Here is a 20,787-nt window from a genome sequence, read left to right as displayed (position 1 = left end):
TCTCGGCTCCCTCACGGTCTGCAGAGGGGCAAGGTCGCCTGCTGTTGACCTCTTCAGTTTAGGCGGCAGCTCAGTCGTCTTCGACAGCTCGATCTCGCTGCTGGTCGGGACAGGGTGTTTCACGAGGTGCTGTGGGTTTGTGGGTTTTGCTTATCCCACCCTCGTCGCCAGTTGTAGCATCCTGCTACAAATAACCACAGACACAATTCTTTATAGTACTGGAGCTTTATTCTCTTGCAACCAGCCTCTCTCCTGTCCCTACTCTAACTGCCTCTTCCTCTGACCGTCCACTCCTCTTCCTGTCCTCCCCTAGGCTCCACCCACAACCACTAGCCTGCTAACTTCATAACAGGGCCGTCGGCCCCGGAATAGCGCGGCTGGCATGAAAGCGCAACGGCCGGAGAGGCAAGCTGGCTCTCTGTACAGTATACCAGGGGCCGTGGAAGCAGGCAGCAAGGGCCCTAGCTGGCCAAAGTTACCAGAGGTGAGATAGCTCATTGCGCCCCCCCCCCACGCGATAAGTGCTCCTGCCCCCATGTCATTCTGAAGCGGGAGCCTGGCTGCACTCATTGACCCTCTTGCCTCGACCCCCACCACTGGACGGCATGGGTCCAGGTCCGCCCCAGGGCCGCACGACGTGGCCAAGTGGCCTAGACCAGGAATGCTGGTGTGCGCCCACTGGGAGCTGCCCAAACCCTCCCCCTTGCCCTCTAGGCAGACAGCAGCCTCGGCTATGGCTGGGCTAGAACCCCGGCCTGAGGGACTGCCCCTGTAATTGCTGCTTCGGAGGGTTGACTTGACTCACCGAGTGAAAAGCTCCTGGCGGTCTCGGCACATGTTCAAACAGCGTCAGGGTAGAGGAAAGGAGGGCGCCCATAGGGCGGCAGAGGTAAATGTACCTCGTCCCCTGTCCCCTTCTGGCCTGAAGTGACGTGGACCCTAGGGATCGCAACGACTGGATGGCTGCCTCGTGTGCCCTCATGTGGCACTAACAGACAGGGTTGGGGGATAATAAAGTACATATAGTGGTAGGAGGGGGCTGGGGAAACAACAGTCAGTGGTAGTAGAGATGGGGTGGTGAAATTAACGGAGAGGAATGCTGGAGTGAAGAGAGGGATTGCAGACACATGCACTCCATAAGAGTGAATGTGCAAAGGATTTTAAAAAAGTGGCAATTTATGATTGGGATTGTAGTTTAACAACTGAGAGGAGAAAGAAATATTTGCAAGAGTGCCTGCTGGTGCTGCAGTCCGCCCAGAGTTCGTGCGGAAGGTAGGCTTCACTGTACTTCATAAATGGTTTGCAATCTGCTGTGGGAAATCCATGCACCAGAAATAACAAGCGAGGGTGGCCATCGTGAGAATGGCGTTTACAGGGGAAGAAACTGTGACAGGAGCTAGAGAAAATAAAGGGGTAAAACCACCAGACACCATGTTGTGATAGATCAAGGCTAGGATTAAATAAATAAAGGAGCGTATGAGCCAAGGACGTCATCTTGGCAAACAAACAGTGCTGGTTTATTTAGGAAGGGCGACTAGACTGGAGGAGGAGAAGCAGGAGGGCGGGAGCGCAATTGGCAAACTTTAAATGTTTGTCCTTCTTTATCAATGGGTTCTGTGTAAGAGAGGCTTGTAAGAAGGGCGTGTCTACGTATGTTCAGTTTCTGCTAATACTGAATTCCAATGAGCGCTTGAAGTAGGTCTACGGGAGTGGTAGGCGGGGTGGATACTGCACAGTGCCATCTGACGTACAGCTGGAAGAGCCACCAACAGGATACGCATGGAGGGTATGTGAAATGTAATGACAGAAGGGCAGGCCCTTGTTGCGGAGACGTAAATGGATGGTTCTAAAAAAAGATTGCTGGAGGTTTTTTCCTGCAAATCCTACATCTGCTAAGTTTTATTCTGCATTCAAAAACATTGCAGATTTAACTACATTGGCACCGTTTTTTTCAAAACGTAACTGCAGAAACAAAATAAAAATTGTAGAAAAAGGGTAGGACAGAGGATGTGGCTTAATGGGCTGAACAGCCGCCCTTGGACCTAGGGAGCCCGGTTCGAGTCTCGGCCTCGACTCACAAGCACGCTTGACATGCGTGCTAACACAATAAGTGTAAAGCAAAAGCAAAGACATTGGAGAAAGCAGAGATAAACTGTCAGAAAGCACGCTTTAAATGTGTGCAGTCATCAGACAAAGCTGTGCAGCCGTAAGCAAATCAAGGAAGTTTCCATCAAAGCGGGCAGATGAGAACTGAGTACTTGGGCCATGGGAGACTGATAAGAGAAAGACACATGGAACAACAAGAAATAGAACGCCTACAACCAATAGAAACGAGACAACAGTAAAGTGACAAGCACACGGACCAATAAGAAGTGAAGGCGGGTTGTAAGCCCATTTTAAGATATATGAAATACAATAGATTTAACAAGTGTTGTGCAGGCGAAACCTAAAAACGGTAGACTGGCTGTCATTTACCCTGCAGCTCGCGACTACACCCCATCAGCTGCCACTGCTAGTTTATGTGTTTACAGAGTTTTTTTCTCATTTGTCATAAGTGTCCAAAGTCTTCATTTGCATTTAGTGAAAATGAATGATCATTTTTGTTGAAGCTTAGAGCCATGTGCAATTCATTTGAGTTGTTTTGCAAATCTATCAAACTGACACCTTGCTTCCTGGGAAAGGTTCATACACAAACTGCTGTGACCTCTTGCTTCAGTGACTGCTCTGAGCCAGGTTTTGCTGTCACACAACCATCTCTTCATGAACACAGTAGAGGGTCTTGGGTGCGGTCAGGAGTGACGCTTGGTTAAGGCAGAAGCCAAGACCCTGCACACCCCTCAACATATATATGAACTAGGTTAAGTCCTGATGTGTCTTGCAGGAGGCTTCATGACATTTCGTAGCTGAGATAAGGATGTGGAAGGAACAGAGGCCAAGGAAGATACAGTAGAAGAGAAAGAGGAGTGGGAGACAGTGAATAAGAGAGCGAGGCAAGTGAAAAAGCAAAAGGTGTGATGGCATGTGAGGCCACATCAGTCTATATTCCCGCAGGCTGATATCAACATCCTGGAAACCCAGCGGATCAGAATCGTATTCTTTATCGGAAATGGTATCCTGATTAGATGGCCCTTCAGCAAGAGATAGTTTACAGGGCTCACCCACACGGTAACTGAAGTAGAAAGAGGTCATAGTGATGACACAGTCATCTCGACAGGTAGCAACCATCAGGCCTTCATGTCGGTGACCTCATAGCATTGCAGATCATGGTTGAGATCCTCTGAGATTGCCTCAATGTTTGACTTATACCAGGTCCTCTTGATGTAGGCAAAGGATATGAGACCTCCATTGTTTGCCTTTGACTTCTTGTTGTCTTTTCTCTCAGTGTCACAAGGTTGAAGCTCTAACTGTAGGCGAGGATCCCTGTGCTGTAGGATTGGGGATATAACAACATGATCTTTCTGTTTTCAAATACTAGAAAGGCTGCAGATTCATGAAACTCTCCCACTAAGGCAGTGAATATAAGTTAGCCAGAGTTTCATGTGAAGATTGCCAGGAGCTGCAATTACTGATACCAGTCGACATCTTGGCATGACATTCCATCTATTGTGAGTTAGACCACTCAAAATGGGGAATAACTGCAGAGAAATTGAATTATCATGCTGAATTCCACATGGTATTTCCTATTGAGAGGGATTTAAAGCTCCTATTTACCACCTCCTCTAAGAAAGTGGCAAATGTGAGCAAGGGGTTCCGTGATGGATGTAATTGGAAGGAGGAAGGAAGAGGGAAGATGAAGAATAGTTTTGGCATGGGAGAGCCTTTCCCCCTCAAAAAAGCTTTGCAGGGTCCAGAAGATAAGGCTTGACTGCTGATGGATTATGTGATTTTACTGGCTGGAAAAACGTGTTCAGTGTTCCCATGCCTGAAAGAAATGGGTGTGGGAGCACCTGGTCATTAGTGATTAGGTGGAGCGATAAACCACCCAGCAACACTGTTCCGCCTGACGTCTGACAAGGACCTACATGAGGGCCCGTTGTCTGACTTGACTACCAGGGTTATGCCAAAGGTGGCAAAAACCGTGTTCAGTGCTTGTAAAACAATAACAGTTGACATGCTGGGAACAGCCATCTCCTCATAAAAATGCGAGTATTCATCAGTTACAACTATAAATGTTGCAATGAGGCAGTGGGTTTGAAAAGCAGCTGAGATTTTTGGAGAGGCTGTAGAGCGTTGTCTTTTCCTAACACCTGACAGATATGGCACTCCCCTACTACTTTTGCCACACAGGCATCAAGAGAGGGAAACTATACCTTCTGACCCAGTGGCAACAGCGGCGTGGTGACCTTCATGAGTCATGTGTACAATTTGATTCTGCAATCAAGGATGTGTTGCCAAATGAATGCTTTGGGGTATGCGTCCTATGCTCTGCTGTGCTTTAGCAGCTCAATGTACACCTTTCTGAAGGCCTTAAGATCGTTTATCCATCTGTCTTTATGCAGTTTGTGTGCACCTTCTAGATCTTTCCACCTTTGTGTTTCGATGAGATCAAATGTGGTTCAAACAGCAGCATCCTCCCATAATTCTTGAATAGTAGTTCTTTTACTCAAAGCACATATGTGGGATTGACTAAATATATAGCAAAGGAATTCCTTTGCTGATCTTTGTGTTGAACTAGAAGCAATTGGGAACCGTGACATAAAGTCAGCAAGTTTTCTCTCTTAGCTGCGAGTATTTTTGCTTTGGAGTTTCCAAAACTAGGGAGGAAGGTGTAATGTTCAGCAAGGCAGGGAATGGTTTGCCATTCACATTCCAAAAAGACAGCTCGACTTTCTTTCTCTGCTTCAGATATGCTTGTTCAAGACTCGGGAGGCTGTGGATAGTATAGTCTATCAAGTGACAGGGAGCCTGTGGATCAGTGCTCCTCAGAGCCAGTATGCCACCTAGCCCAACGAGGTCTCTGTGTTTAGAGAGGGGTCAAAGTAAGGAAGATCATTTTTGGGTTGAAAAGCAGACTTCAATGCCAAGATTTTGTCAGGCTTGAGACAAATTTCCTCACGCATGGCAATAGAATTTGAGTGATGCCTTTCCAAAATGGAACTTATTCTTGTTGAGTTTCCGAGTGGCTTCATGTAGGCTTGGCAGACCTTTGTGGGTTCTCAATGTTTTCTTTCCTGAATATTCCAAATACAAGACTAATGAAAATGTGTTTCTAATGAACCACTAGAAACATCCCCGTGTGCACACCTTCCACCCCTCAGTATGAAATGAGAGTTTTTGTTAATGTTTATGAAATTGTTTCTACCATGTTTTATTCACATATTATTAGTTCATATTCTCATTTGATTTTAAATCACTGTTTTTTTTAACTCATTGGTAATCCATGTTATTCACTTTTGAAGTACGACATTATTCAATATCCAATGCATTTCGGGCGTTACAAACAGCCCTTCATCAGGGAACAATACTGCAAAAAATGAAATGATAACACTAAATCAGGTGAAAAAAATTATGTACGATCTTCATATCATTAAACCATTAATCAAGCATATCCTAAACATATAAGCACATTTCTCCATGTCGAGAGATCCCCAGAAAATATATAAACTGTCTAATACTGGTCATTGTGAGGTGTAGCTGTCACTTTCTGAAACCTTATAGTCAGTGTAAATACAAGACTGACATTATTGTAATTGAGGTAATGTGGAGTGACCTGGAGAGCATGGAGAATCTCCGCTTCAAACACCTCAGCTACGTAGGGAACACTGAAATTGAGCTATTTGTATCTGAAAAGGCCACAATCAGTAACAACGCATGTGATGTAGTGACAGCCTTCTTATAGGTCAAGTTGGAGATAGTGTGTGTAAGGTCAAGATTTGAAAAGAACTTGACACCATTGAGTGCGTGTATCATGTCCTGGAAACAATAGTTTGGGATTTCATGTGGTGTGTGTTCAGCAATAATTTGCATAAGACAGGGCTCTGTCTGTAGTGGCACACTGGGTAAAATACAGTGGGTTGGAAAGCTACCCAGAGTGATTGCTGCATTCCGAATATCATCTCTTGAATGCCGGATGTGACACCCTAAGTGACCACGGTTAAGCCCAGATGTGAGTCTCTTGTTCGCAGTGCCACAGGCTCCGAGCTATACTTTGCAGATGAGGCCTGATAAGGCTAAAATAGGTATGGGGTTGCCTGTGTTCCCTTCTGTTCTGAAGGGTGCCTCACATGGTAGTTTATGTCAAGTCAAGTCAAGTCAATAAATTTATATAGCGCGCTACATACCCAGAGGGTCTAAAGGCGCTTGAAGAAGGGTGGGGAATTACTTGTCAAATATCCACGTTTTAAGTTGCTTTCTGAATGCTAGGTGGTTCTGAGTAAGGCGAAGGTGAGTGGGAAGTGAGTTCCAGGTTTTAGCTGCCAGGTAGGAGAAGGATCTACCTCCCATGGTGGTTTTGTTGATGCGAGGTACAGTGGCAAGGGCTTGGTTGGAGGATCGTAGCTGGCGGGAGGGGGATAGACTGTTTCCCTTAGGGGCAAGGTAGGTACTGATTTTCGTAAGGCTGTCCTGTAGCTAGAGTGGCACGGTGGGAAAAAAAGGATCGGTTGGCTCGATAGAACACTTGCCAGTACTTCAGACTCTTTGCAACCATTCATCACATTCCCTCTTGTGTGTTTGAGGTAATGCCCAAAGTGAGTAAAGGTACGCCCAGATGTGGGTTTCTTTCTCGCTGTGCCACAGGATTCAAGATAAGGCCAAAACTGACTTGGGGTTGCTTGTGTTTCCTTCCAAGGGCCCCTCGTCTGACTGTTTCTGATGTACTATTTCCCATGAGGAGCAGGGCAGTACTGGTTTGCATCAGGCTAAACTCTGTCTAGAGTGGCACAGTGGGAGAAAAAGACAGGGGTGGAATGCAACCCACCAGTGGATTAGAATATTTACAAGCATTCTTTCCATCATCTTTTTCTGTGCTGGCTGCAAGGAGGCATATGCCTGTCACGCTGAATTGAAAAGCACATTTTTATACAGATGTTGCCCCACTTATGACATTTGGGGATTTGAACAATGGAGGATACCCATTGCATAAGGCCATCCACTGGCTCAATACTTTCCTGCATAAGACCATACACTGGTTCAATAGTGTCCTACTTTACCAGATTGTATATTTCATCTGCTTGTTTTTGAATGTTGAGCCTTGTGCCTTGGAAATGCTATGCAAGAGGTTCAAATCGATTCGCTGATGTGGAGTTGAACCAGTTGATTTTCGAGCTTGTGTATGCCCTGGTCTTGAACATCACCTTCTTCCTCATTTATTTGGCTAACAAGGTGGCAGGGGACCTGCAGAAGGCTCATTTTTACTACAGTTCCAACAAGGGTAGAAGGTCCAGGGATCCCAGGTCTATATCTTTCTTCGTAAGTATTGAGGTAGTGAAGGAACCATACTAAAAGCTCTGGACCCTAAGAGCTTCAAATTTAAAAGTTAAGGTTTAGGTGTGAGTATACGTTCCTTTCCTTTAAGTAGACAAATTATTCACATGGTCAGGATGATGTGACCAAATTTGCTTAGCCTTGAGAAAGCCCTGGCGTTAATCGCCACGTAGGGTAAAACACGTGTCGGCTGTTCTTATTTTTTGTTCAATCAATAAAAAAATTCTTGATAACCTTCAACGAGAATGAAATGGATTACTTAAGAGTTGACTTGATAAGGTAACGGCTCTTGCCAAGACAAAACAAAGACAAGAAGGATTTATCCTGACCATGTGATTAATTTGTCTACTTAAAGGAAAGGAACGTATACTCGCACCTAAACCTCATTTTGACTACAGGTCGAAACTTAGCAAGCAATCCGTGCTAGCAGGCATGCCAATGACATAAATGTCACTATTACTGCAACGAAATTGAGGAGTGGGCTTCAATTGCAACATCCCCAGTCATTTAAAAGAGGCATTTTCAAGCCATATGCAAATATTAGAACATTGACAGATGTCAGCAGAGGTGTATTTGTCGGTGTGGTGAAAGCAGCATCTATTCTGACTTGATGGTATCACCTATACCATCAAGAAAATGAATTTGTTCCACTTTCACGTCAATGTTCAGGACGAGTTCCGACAGTTCTTTATTGTCATCAGTGAGGACATTACCTTTTGAGAAAACCTTAGCCATTTTTCACGATTTCCTGTCAGACGTTGATGAGACTGATGATGAACTGACGTGAGCTGCAACCTACCTGATCTGATGTGCTCATACAGTTGTCATTCAGTCACTTTGCGGATTGGGTATTCCTTAAAGTCTTATAGTCAGTCTGGCCTCTGCACACAGTATGGCTGGAAAGGGTCACTTTTACCATAACTAAGGCACGTGTTTTGTGCTGCAGAGCAGGGATCTGATTGAGGAAGGTGGAAACCTCATTGGAAGCAAGGGAGTCTGCAGCCACTATCTTTCAGGTGTAACCTTTGATTTAATTCACAGTTTCATCAACTGCGTGGCAAAGTTTCTACTGCTTCATGATCTCAGCTTAATGCTCCACGGTACAAGGCAAAAGCCATGGACAGTGTGTTTTTTTAACTTGAGAGGTTTTTGAAGAAAGTATGCCATCAAGCTCTCCGTCAGTTTGTCGTGCGAATCTCTCTTCACTTCCTCTAATTGGAAGGAGATGTCTATTGTAGCTCGGCAACTGCAGTGATGGGTGGACGGAGCTGACGGTGGTCACATTTGGTACCCAGAGCACCCATGTATATGTCGAATTCCTTCACCTATCAATACCACAGGAGACCCAAGTTTTCTGTGTCCTCAAGATTGAAGAATGTTGGTGTGCTCCAAGCCGGCAAGTCACCAGAACCACCTGCAGAAGGGCCACGAGAGCTGCATTTAAAAAGCCCCCTTCCATTTTCACCTACCTCGGTCTTCTCTTCTTCCAGTGATGACATGTTCTCCAGGAAAGGAGGGTTTAAACAGCAATAAGGCACGATGCAGGAGCAGGCAGCATGTTCGGGTTGACCACTACCTTGTTGCCAGTGTAGTGACTGTGACCCCATAAAGCACTCACGACAAAAAGTTAGCAAAAACCTTTAATTATGCAGTCACCGGATGGACATTATTAGGCACTGACAATTTAAATGTATGTTTGCAGGTGCTGAGGTCGCCTGGCCTCCACAGTGCTCATCAGCATGGAGAGGACATGAAAATGTGTCTTCTTTAGCACAAGTGCACTTCTGCCTCCTTAGTCCCTGTGCCTCCTAAGCACAGGGGAGGGCCACGGATGGGCTCAGGAAGTGATAATCAGTCACAAGCCAAACCACTATACTGAGTAGCCCCAGCCAGTAGAAACACATAACCCCAGGTCACTCACTGACACCGTGAATTTTCAGTTAGCCACAGTAATACCCACAGAAGTGTAGGCTGTTGTTGAATCCTCTTTAATACACTGGTCTCTGGGACGGTCTCAGCACTTAGTGGCTATTACAGATCCCTAGGTAGTCCTTAACTGGGAACTCTTCTGCTAGATGGGCGATATGCAGTGTTTAATTTTAGCTGAGGTTGACTTGTGCTCTAGCCAGCAAGCACTTCCAGAATGGGAGTGGCCAGAGAACAGCAATAAAGTGCTCTGTCACCCTTTTTTCTCTAGTGCCTAAACTCGACCTGGATTTACAAACAGATCTAGGAAATGTAACACATTTCTAGAGGGGGCAACACAGATGCCATTTTTAGGCGTCAGAGTACTTGGGCAATAAGAGAATCCACACATGCTGTTTGTTTTATTTGCAGAGCAAAGGGAGACAACAGTAAATAAGTGCAAAATGGTCCATAGGAAATGAGGGAGGACAGCCAAAACAATGATCCTTCACCATATAATAGGGTGACAAGACATCCCAGCTTTCTGCATCCTCACACACTAGGGGCCACGCTAGCGGGTGCACCAGTGGTGTTGCGCTTGGCTTGGCGATTGCTTGGCGGTTGCTCGACGGCTCTCTTTTACCCTAGAGACACCTACGGCATCAGCTCCAGTCCCTTTGGTGGACAGCAACGCGCTGGAAATCTAGGAGCTTAAAGGAGCTGGAAGTGGGGCCGTGCTCCCAGTGATTGGTGAACTGTGGTTTGAGCCAGACAGGTGCGGAGTGCAGGCGGCTCACAGGCGTGAAAGGTGGGTCAGACCGCAGCTCCTCTGGAGGTGCAGAAGTGACCGGCATCAGGCCTGTGCGGCTTGCACCCGCAGGGGGCTGAAAATGTATCCTGAAGCCTGTGGGGGGTGGGGGCGCTTTGGCTGTTTTGAGGCTTGGCGGAGGGTCCTATATTGTTGAGCCCCTTAACCTAATGAGGGTCTTTATTTGGAAGGCGTTGTCTCCATGTATGACCTGGGTTTGCTCTGTGACTTGCTTTGCTGGGCTGTAGTCTATCCCGCTTCAATTGTCTTGGTCCTGTTTTTTCTTTCTGCACTGGTGTCAGCACGGAGCTGTGGCCTCTTCTTGTAGAGAGACTCTGTGGGCCAGTAAGCTAAGCTTACTCTTAGATCACAGAGTCTGAGATCTTTACACAGCTAAAACAAATTACAAATACCTTAGGTGGGCCCACAACAGGTAGGCGAGGCTGCACCAGGCAGAAATAGAGTGCAATAGATTGGGAAAATATTATAAAGGATCAGGGGGGATATGTTCCCTTAATCCAAGCTATAGGAGTTGACATTGATACACATCGTGGTGGTGACCGGCAACTGGCTGATGTGGTTGTGTGCATTTTAGAGTCTTGCCATCAGAGACCATACTCTGTGAAAGTGAGGAACAGACACTTATTTATCTTCATAATCAATTAAATTGGAACTGTGGCAACCATCGAAAGAGGGCTAGGTTCTATTCCATCAAGAACAGTGCAATCCTTCTCTATTATGGCATTTCAAAAATTGAAAAAACTTACTTTTTTCATGAAGAGAGTGGGAATAGCACAATTATTATGGAAAAGTTCAATGAGATTGGAGCACATAGGTGCTATCCCAGGAACACACACAAATCCAGAATTCTTCCCAGTTTCGTCATCATCAGGAACAGTGGCGTAACGAACCTTGAGGGGGCCCCCCTGCAGGGTACGTGAAGGACAAAATCTAGAGCTCCTCAGCAGAAGTGCGATGCTGACGGGCCCCCTGGAGGGGGAGGGCCCCCCCGCACCACGGGGGCTGCAGGGGCCTGTGTTACGCCTCTGATCAGGAACAGGAGATATCTTGGTAAAAGAAAGCCCTAAATCAACGGAAGTAACTACACACAATGGAAGTGAACCTGTCACTACAAGACAAGATCCTCATATGGAAGCAATCACTGGAAACAATAAGTTAAACTCCTTAATACTGACACAGCAACAAAATCTGCAAGCTATCACTAGTGAAATACCTGTTCTGGAATACACACTTCCTGAATCCTGATTTAAATATAAGCCAGCATCCCCACATTAATAATGTCAAACAACCTAATGAGTCACTCAAATTGCTTAATAGAACTCCAAGTAATCCATCTGACCTTGTAGAAAATCTTTCTCATTCACCGGATTTCCCATTATACTCGTCGGCTCATTCCAGGAACAACCAAGTAATCATCTCTGAACGTCTATTTTCTTTGCAAAAGATATTAGAATCAGTTCTTGTCTTATTTGAAAAAACTACAATTAATTCCGACCATTTACCAGAAATACAAACTACCATTCTTCAATATTTAGTGGATCATGATAAAAAAACTACTACTTTAAGGGCCAGATGTAGCAAGTATTTTTCCAGATCGGAAATGGGCCGATTCGCAGAATCAGCCCATTTGCGAACGGGAAAAAGCCTTTTGGGATGTATCATCCCAAAAGGCATTTGCAAAATAGGGAATTTAAAAAAGAGTGATTCCCTATTTTGTGATTGCATTTAAGGAATCGCAATTTGGGATTCCTTAAATGAAATGATGGAAGCCGAAAATATTTGCGACCTGCCCATAAGGAATCGCAAATTACCACCAGTTTCAAGTTGGTTGTAATATGCAAATTCCATGAAAAATTCACTTTTATTGCATTTTTCAAGGGGCCATGTGGCGTACATACATGCCCTTAGGAAGGCAAGAGCAAATGCAGTAATGGACTCTGATTTGATCCATATAACAGTCTTACAGAGCAATCCAGAAAGATGGAGTCAATTCCTGATTCCTCTCTTCACCTATTGCTATAAAACTGCCCATATTCCAATTTCCTGGACAGGAAGCATTGTTGTTTCACGTTATAAAAAAGGCTCCTCCCTATCTCCAAGTAACTATTGTCAAATTGCCCTCCTGGACGCTACGGGGAAGATCTTTGCAGCCACCGTCTTAGACCAACGGAAGGACTGATTTCTGTCCAGGAATGACAATCACTATGGTTCAAGCTGGTTTCCCCCCAGATCATTTAGTGACTGATAATATTGCAATTCTGCAAACCATGAATGACAAATATGTGACCAGTAAATCTCAGTTGGTATCCATGATTTTTCGATAGCTTTCTATAGGGTGGATAGACCCACCTTATGGAAGAAGTTAGTGGACAGTGGAATTCCGGCGGCCCTCTTAAGACTAATTGCAGCCCTCTATTCATCTACATTGTGCTAAGTACAGTTGGGTGGGGTAAGGGACTGACTCAGAAAATACTGTCTTTTAATGTTCTTAAGCAGGTATCTCTACTTGCTTCACTGTTATTTTCTTAGCAATCTACCAGATAGTTTCTTAGAAGTAAAAACCTTCCCTCCAAAAATAGCATCCAAAAATATTCATATTTTAATGTACGCAGATGATGTTGTTTTGTTCGATCTTACCCCTATTGGTCTCCAGCATAATTTGGATGCGCTTTTTAAGTATGCAGAAACTATATTTTTAAAAATAAACCTCTCCAAAACAAAAGTGGTCACATTTAGGGATAGGAGATATTCCCTTTATTTTACCTGGAAGTTGCGAGGGAGATGGTTAGAAGTGGTTAGAAGTGGCAAAGACGTACACCTATCTGGATAGAGTCTTTTCACAGACATTAGAATGTAATCCCCATTTCCAGCACTTGGAATTTAACCCCTTCCCTGCTGCCGTCGGCCATTGGCCGTCGTGAGCACTACCTCGCTGGTGCTGCGAACGTCGAACTGCCGACGCGGCCCCGCCCACTCCACGGTACCGCTGCAATGCGACAAAATAACAGCTCCGGTTAAGGCTGCAGCTCACCTAAGTGTGATAAAGAGATTGTATTTATAGACACTTTTATCCTCTTCTTGAAATGTATTGTGTTAAGATTCCCTCAGTCTCAATCTATGCATTAGAATATATCTCTATAAAGAAGTGCTCTTTCCTAAATCTTAATGAAGGGAAGTTTTTACGTAAGATTACTAGCATGAGCCAAGGCACGTCTGTTCAAATGCTACACCTTGAACTATCAGTAGTTAGTTCATATACTAGAGCTCTGGCGAATATAATTAGATGGGCGTACAATCTTCTTCATGCTCCTGGTGGCTCCTTAAGACCTCTTTTATACCAGGAAACTTTTAAGGATAATCTTAGTCAGTTTACTTTTAAAGAAAATCTTGATATAGCCCTGGGTCACTTTCAAAGCTCCATTAATCTTTTGCAGTCTTGGTCTCCGGAATTATTGAAGTTTTTCTTGAAAAAATCAACTTCAAGATTACGTTTTGAATTACATAAGGAACACTGCTCTCAATTATCTCATTACAGCCAAAATCGAGTATAAAATCACCCAAAAATATCTTAGATTTTCCCACAACCATAGAGTCAGGCAATGAATATTTATGCTCAGTCAGTGACTCTCCCTTTAAATGCTTTTACCAAACATTGGGGGGAAACAACTAAAGCAAGGGATGAATTGGGTTCCTGTGAATTTTGCACGTTTTATTTATCTTCCCAAGTAAACTTTTGGTTGAGGTTCAACATTGTTTTATAGAACCGCTATGTTTCAGATATGATGTTTTTAGAATCAACAATTTGATCGAGTTAGTTTGAATACCACTGAATGAATTTGTTTGTTATAATCTGTTTACATTTTTAAGACTTTGTTACCATTATTTTAATGTCGTCTTTTGGTCTAAAACAATCTTTTTTTGATTGAATTTTTGAAAATCCCAGATATGCCAGGAAAGTCCAGGTTTTTCTCCATCTGCCCTGGATAAGTTCAGCAAATTTAGCATATTCGTCGGTTTTCAGGAAAGGTCAACTAAAAAGAGGGAGGCAAGCTTTCATGTGATCTTGTAGAGAATTAGATAGCAACCCATTGCCGAAAGAATTTTTGTGAAAACAGATAGCATAGTATGTACAATTCGCACATTAAACCCCCTAGTTCTCCATTGTCTATGTTTGCTATGTAAATGAGCACTATCTATTGAGTCATTCTGTGCCCTGTAGGCACTACAGAATTGTAGTCCTGCTCCCTTGTCTGGGAAACGTCCTGGTCAATAAAAGAAGGACTTTTGATATCCCTCAGCACCAGGAAATAGGCATGTGGGTGTGGGCACATACTGCAAACGCTGTGCTACACTAAAAAAGGCCAAAGGCACACCACTCATTGGGAAATACCTCTACACCCCTAATCTTTGGGGTCTTCTCTTTTCCACTCCAAATTTCCTTTTTTCCGATTGAATGTCCCTCCCTTAACCCCTTGCGCGCTGTGCACATTTTCACCCTATGGGGGGCAATTTAAATAGTGGGCGGGGTTTGGACGGCCCCCGGCCGTCCTCCGCACACGCCCATGTGACGCATGACAGCGGGGGGCCGTCCGAAGCACGCAAGGGGTTAAAAGCTATCCTCTCCCAACTTCTTCCGTCAGTCCAGTAGCCATATTTTTACCAAACTTCTCTCACAGGTGACCCACAGACAGGGTGCAGGTAAGGCCCATTAGCACTCATTTTGGGGGACCAGTGCATATTTGTCCTCATCAAACTTCGACCCAGAGAAGGAGAGTGAAAAAGGTGTAAAGTAGGAAGAAAAGAAAGATAGAAAAACTGTGATAAAGTAAGAAAACAGGAGCCTGCAAGAGTGAGATATCGGGTGAGGCAGCGTCTGGTGGTGGATGAAAGAGGCATGAGGTGGAATCAAGATTACTCAGCATTCATATACGGCATTTAGACATTGAAGAGTGCCCACTGGGGGCTTCTGAGCAAAACCTTTTTAGCAAAATTATTCTTTTACACTACCCCCAAAGACAAGGAGAGGAGGCATGGAAGTGAGAAGCAATAGGTGCATTTCTTAACTTGCTGTGAAGTTACTATGCAGTGAATGGAGAAAATAAAACGTACCATCCGCTATCATTAGTGATTCACTTGGGAGTAGCTTATGGGCAGTAAATATGTGGGATGTAAGAACAGCAAAGCGCATGAGAGAACAAACAGCCTGACTGCTCTCTAGTCTCATCTTGACCAACATAAAGTACTTTACAACAGCGGCCACAAGTGTAGACCCTTCGAGCAGTTAGCAGCTTAACCTCTGACCCCTCAGCACATTCAGGAGGCATCCAGCGTAAGGAGACCAGGAAGAATTTAATGTGGTGGGTCGAGATATTTAGCATCTTTGGCTCATGTGGCAGAGACAGCATCAGTCTTGCTTGTATTTCCATTGTGTGTTTTTAACCAGTTTTCCATGTGCCTGAGATAAGGTGCTAACATTGATGTGTCCTAGTTGAGAAATATTAAATGTAACATTTAAGCGTGCCTACCGTACCAGCAGTCCTTCTATCTTTTAAATGAGTAAAGGAGTATGCGGTTATCTCCCTACATTGATTGCTCAATTCACTGCTTTAAAGTATGCTTTTCAAAGTATCTCTTTGTGCACGCATGTCACCTTAATTGAGCTATATATTGTTTGAACATATGAACTAGGTATGAGGATCTAGTCCTAGAATTCTGACACCTCACACCATCTGAAGCATATGAAGCACTGACTGCCTAAAAAATGGTGTGCAGTGGCACTTAATTATTTTTCAATATGCACTGATGACAAGCCAATAGGCAGACCCGGTTGCTGATAAAGGTTGTCGTAGCCGTGTATACTTGTTTTCTTTGTTCACTGAGTGCCTTAAACAGAAAGGTTACTTGATACCAACTTTTGTGATGGATGGTGACAAAGAAAGCGTGTTTGGAAGATAGGGTGGCGAGTGGCACCATTACTAACCTGTTATAGCAGATCATTCACACATTAGACATTAGATTCCAGATAGAGTTCATGTTATGTACAGTTAGAATTTAGATCTGTGCTTAGATATCATTTTGTTTATACAAGATCAAGTAAACTAAAACATTGGACAAGGAGGGGTGCTGTTAATTTGGTGATAATGTGCCTTCCTTGAAGTCCTTTGTTATTCAGACAAGTTTTCTTTATCATTTGCAGCCTCTGCGGGAATCCTTTGGGAGAAGGTGCAGTCCAGAACATTAAACAGCTGCGTGGGTCACAACTGAAGGTCATATTCCGGGTCGCTGATAACGAGGACCAGCAGCGCTACATGATGGAGAAGGTTAAAGGTTTACCAAAGCCAGAACTGGAGATCGATGACCAGGAAGGGATCCTATACATGCTGGACACTGTGCTGAAAGACATAAATCAGGGGGGAAAGACAACCAGTAAAAGGGTTCAGAAGCTAAAGGAAGCCATGGAAAGTGCCCGAAACAGAATCTTGGAAGAGAAGAAAGCTGAATAAATTCCCAGCTGTCTTCATCAACTAAGACCCGCTCTAGCTCCGGATCCCTCTTGGAATGATTTGGTGGAAGAGGTTAGCAGTTAGAAGGGCCTCCAGATCTGTTCGGTGCTCCTCTGTACTTAAGAGTGAAGAGACCTAGTTGGTCTCTCAAACCAGTTGCAGAGAAAATAAACTTTTTCCGTGGATTATCTGAGAAGGTTGAAGAGCTACATATATATTACAACACTCACACAATCTTACTTAGAGCTATCTGAGACCCATGATTGTCAATTCAATCACCACGCATGCCAGTCACCAAAAACACCAACAGTAATGGAATTGATATCACTTTTGCCCCTAATGATGTCCCAGAAGTGTTGTCTTGCCCCACTCTTACCCATATAGTAGCCTCCTAGGCTGAGGGGCAGGGGGCAGGACTTGGAGTGGAAAATACACAAAGTAAACAATGCTGTTTACTTTCTGTTCCTGTTGCTACCTTCATGACCCATGAAAGCAGGAGCATGGCATCCCATAGGTACATTTTAGGTTGAGACAGCTGAGACAACCTGAGCACATACATCACCGACATATAAAAAGGTTACTGCCCTCAATGCATGCACTTTCTCAAAACCTACAAAGAAAGATAATTGTATTTGCATTTTTATTTAACCTTCAGTCCTTACAGGAAGGATTTTATAAATGGTGCTCGTTTATATTGTCGAGAATATACTGATACAAAGGTAAACACGTTTATTGATTACTTTGAAACTAAGAAATAAAAAATAGTTGCAATATTTTAGTATACATCATAACGCGTTACCATGATGCAATATGTGAGTTCATGGTTTGGGCCACTCAAAAACGCGGCAGGGAGTTCTTACTGTATATAAAAACTTGAATAGTTGACATCCCCTTGATTTCCCGATCAACACCTCAGAGTAAAAAGGCTGAGTGACTTCTGAAAACTGCATGTACATGTCCATATACAAATTAGCATAGTTATGTTTGAGAACAAGAAATAATTGTAAACACGAGAATAAACATGTACCACCACTACTTGTCTGTCTTTCTTCTACAACTTAGCAAACAATACTAAGAACACTGCTTTCACGCTTGAATGTGGTATTCACTTTCTTAAGAGTGCCTCAAAGATTTGTGCATAGACATCACCTGTGGCCCTTTAGTGTTTTACCGTCATGACATACATTTTCCATACTGTGTATTCAATATTGGGTAAAGGCGAGTGAACACAGAACAAGGTAGGACTCATGTGGTCATCAGCAACAGAAAATGTTTAAAACACGATCAAACTATGTAAAACACTCGGCTGATTAAACACACGCACGTCTTTTTACAGTTATGAAGTGTGCAAACAAAGCGAGGACATATATCCCACCAAGAAAATCAACCTTATACTACATTCACAAACATGTTGCTCGGTGGAATGGATAAAATAACAGATTTACTTTTCCTGGAGAGATGAGGTAGAACAGTAACAGTGACACCCACTTTTGCTGAGACCATCAGCGAAACAATATACAGACCTCTAAAAAAAAGTTCACCTAATTTTGCATTGTGTTTTCTAAAGTAAGGAGCAGTGGCAGACGGCACAGATAAGAGCAGTGAGATGGGGGTGGGGCGGAGTGGGTGGGTAAGCCGACATACGATGGAATAAGTAAAATTAAATAAAAAAATAATAAAACTTTTAAGGAGATTAAACAGCCGTGTTTTTAGAAGAAATGCTTTATCAAGCATATGAAGAGTAACCTCCAGCAGCTGCTCCTCAACAAGCTCAGCCAGCACTGTGCCTGGACTCCACAATCTAGAATCCAGTGACAGAGCCAGCAGTTGCTTTGATCCGGTTACCAAAGCAATAGAATACACATCACACAATATATGTTAATAGGACATAACATATACCCCCTTTCTTTAAATAAAAAAAACAACCACATTAACAATTACCTATAAATAACAATATGACACAACAACCTTCAATTGTCTCTAGAATAGTACACAGGATACATTTTAATTGCATATGTAATCCTGAAATTTTTTACGTGGTGCTCTTGAACGATTGCTAAGTTTTTTTCTGGCAGAAAACTCCTGTTTATCAATCTTTGGATTGATTTTTAACCATTCTTGAACTTCTACATCACTACAAATAGTAACACGCTTGGTATTCCACCATCTTCCATCACACAGTTTAATCATGCCACCTTTAACTTCAAGATACCCTTTTGATGTCAGATAATTTAGAACAACCTTTTTCAGTGAAAGTTCCTAAATGTATTCTCACATACATACCTTCTTTGAACAACCTGTCATTGTGACTCCGCTCATATCCCATCTGATAATCTTCCACTTTGCGCCGAACAACTCTCTCATCAACTAATTATTTACCACATCTGTCCATCCACGCAGGTAGAGCTATGGTGCAAGGAACTCTTTCCTTTAATAAACAAAACGGTGCTCACCAGTTACGTAATGTGAAGTAGTTCTATAATTCCACAACATTTTCTTTACACAAGTTTTCCAATACAAATTACAGCGTACAGTTATTTGAATGCACTCTCCTAAAACTCGGTTAAAGTGCTCAACTAAGCCATTTACCGTAGGATGATAAAGGGGTGTTATACAATTTTCAATACCCCTTCCTTTAAAAAAATCAATGAACCCCCTTGAAGTAAATTGAGGACCATTATTAGATAACATTTCCGCAGGACATCCTTCTCTGCGAAAAATTTCTTGCTCATCTTAACCTCACAAACAAATGTCACCTTAGGCCATTTGGAAAAATAATCCATCATCACCAAAGCATACTTTTCTCCCACACCCAACAGATCGAATGGTCCACAAATATCAATTGCTACTCTTACCCACGCGTGCATGGGCCATCTTACAGAATGAATTGGCGACTCTTGAACCACATGAGTTTTATCGCTACATGAGCATGCAATCTACTCTCTCACAAATCTTTCTATCTGTCTGTCCATCCCTGGCCACCAAAATCATCTCTAGCTTTCCTTTTTAAAGCTGTCATGCCACCATGCCCCTCATGTAAAAGTTCCTCAAGCTTGTTTCTCATACTAAATGGCACTACTAATTTATCACATCTTCTCAGAATTCCTTTAACAACAGATAACTCACTCCTAACCTCTGCAACAAGTCATTGTGCAATTTCCATCCATTATTATTAGGTAATTTTTTATCACTTTACTAATGATTACGTCATCTGCTATGGCCTGTTTCCAATCTGATTCCTCAATGGCATGACATACATCATCCAGATTCGCAACAATCCACCCGTCTTCTTCAAACCTCTCTTCGGTGTTTTCCAACTTATCCACAGGTAAACGAAATAAACAGTCAGCGTTTACATTTTTAGAACCAGGAACATACTTTAACACAAAATCATATTCCTGTAGACGATAAATCCACTTAGCAATGCGCGGAGAAGCTCTGCCCGCACCAGCTGTAGAAAATATGTCAATAAGAGGTTTGTGGTCTGTATAAAGTTCAAAATTAGGTCCCCAGAAAAAAGTACGAAAATGCTGTACTCCCCACCAGCACGCTAAGGCTTCTTTTTCAATAGTACAATAAGTGCCCTCTGCTCCCTTGAGCGTGCGAGAAGCAAAGGCTACCACTCTTTCTCTTCCTGCATGTAATTGCATCAATACGGCCCCCAAACCATAACCACTAGCATCAGTTACAATAATGCTTTTATCATTGGGGTGGAAAGGCTTTAGAGCTGTGGCTCTAGCAACGGCTATTTTGATATTATCAAAAGCTTATTAACATTCATTTGTCCACACATAGGTCACATTCTTCTTCATAAGTTCACGTAAAGGAAAAACATGATTTGAAAAATTATAAATAAACCTTGAATAATATTCTGCCAACCCTAGAAATGATCTCAACTGGTCTTTATCTCGAGGAATGCGAGCTCTCTCTAAATCTTCAACTAGTTTGAGTTTGGGCTTGATCCCATCTTGGGATAAGGTATGACCTAAATAATCTACTTGAGAGTGCAGAATTTACACTTTTGTAAACTTATTGTTAGACCAGCTTCTTCTAACTTGCCTAGTACAGTTCTTAAAGTCTTATCATGTTGGTGATCGTTTTCACCCCACACCAAAAGATTGTCTT

The 20,787-nt window shown here is 43.2% G+C and overlaps 1 protein-coding gene across 1 annotated transcript in view; it reads left to right on the top strand.

Annotated features, from left to right (window-relative positions):
* The window catches only part of LOC147750997 (protein NLRC5-like), a 721,414-nt gene extending 703,721 nt beyond the window's left edge, over positions 1–17,693 (top strand). Inside the window, exon 13 of the mRNA XM_086918889.1 lies at positions 16,356–17,693. Coding sequence (XP_086775015.1) covers positions 16,356–16,662 — 307 coding nt within the window. The 3' untranslated portion in view covers positions 16,663–17,693. The remainder of the gene's footprint in view (positions 1–16,355) is intronic.
* The last annotated feature ends 3,094 nt before the right edge of the window (positions 17,694–20,787 follow it).

The sequence above is a fragment of the Lissotriton vulgaris genome, chromosome 1_1 (assembly GCF_964263255.1).
Source record: "Lissotriton vulgaris chromosome 1_1, aLisVul1.2, whole genome shotgun sequence".
Lineage (NCBI taxonomy): Eukaryota > Metazoa > Chordata > Amphibia > Caudata > Salamandridae > Lissotriton > Lissotriton vulgaris.
Note: the sequence above shows the minus strand (reverse complement) of the source record. Positions and strands in the feature narration are given on the sequence as shown.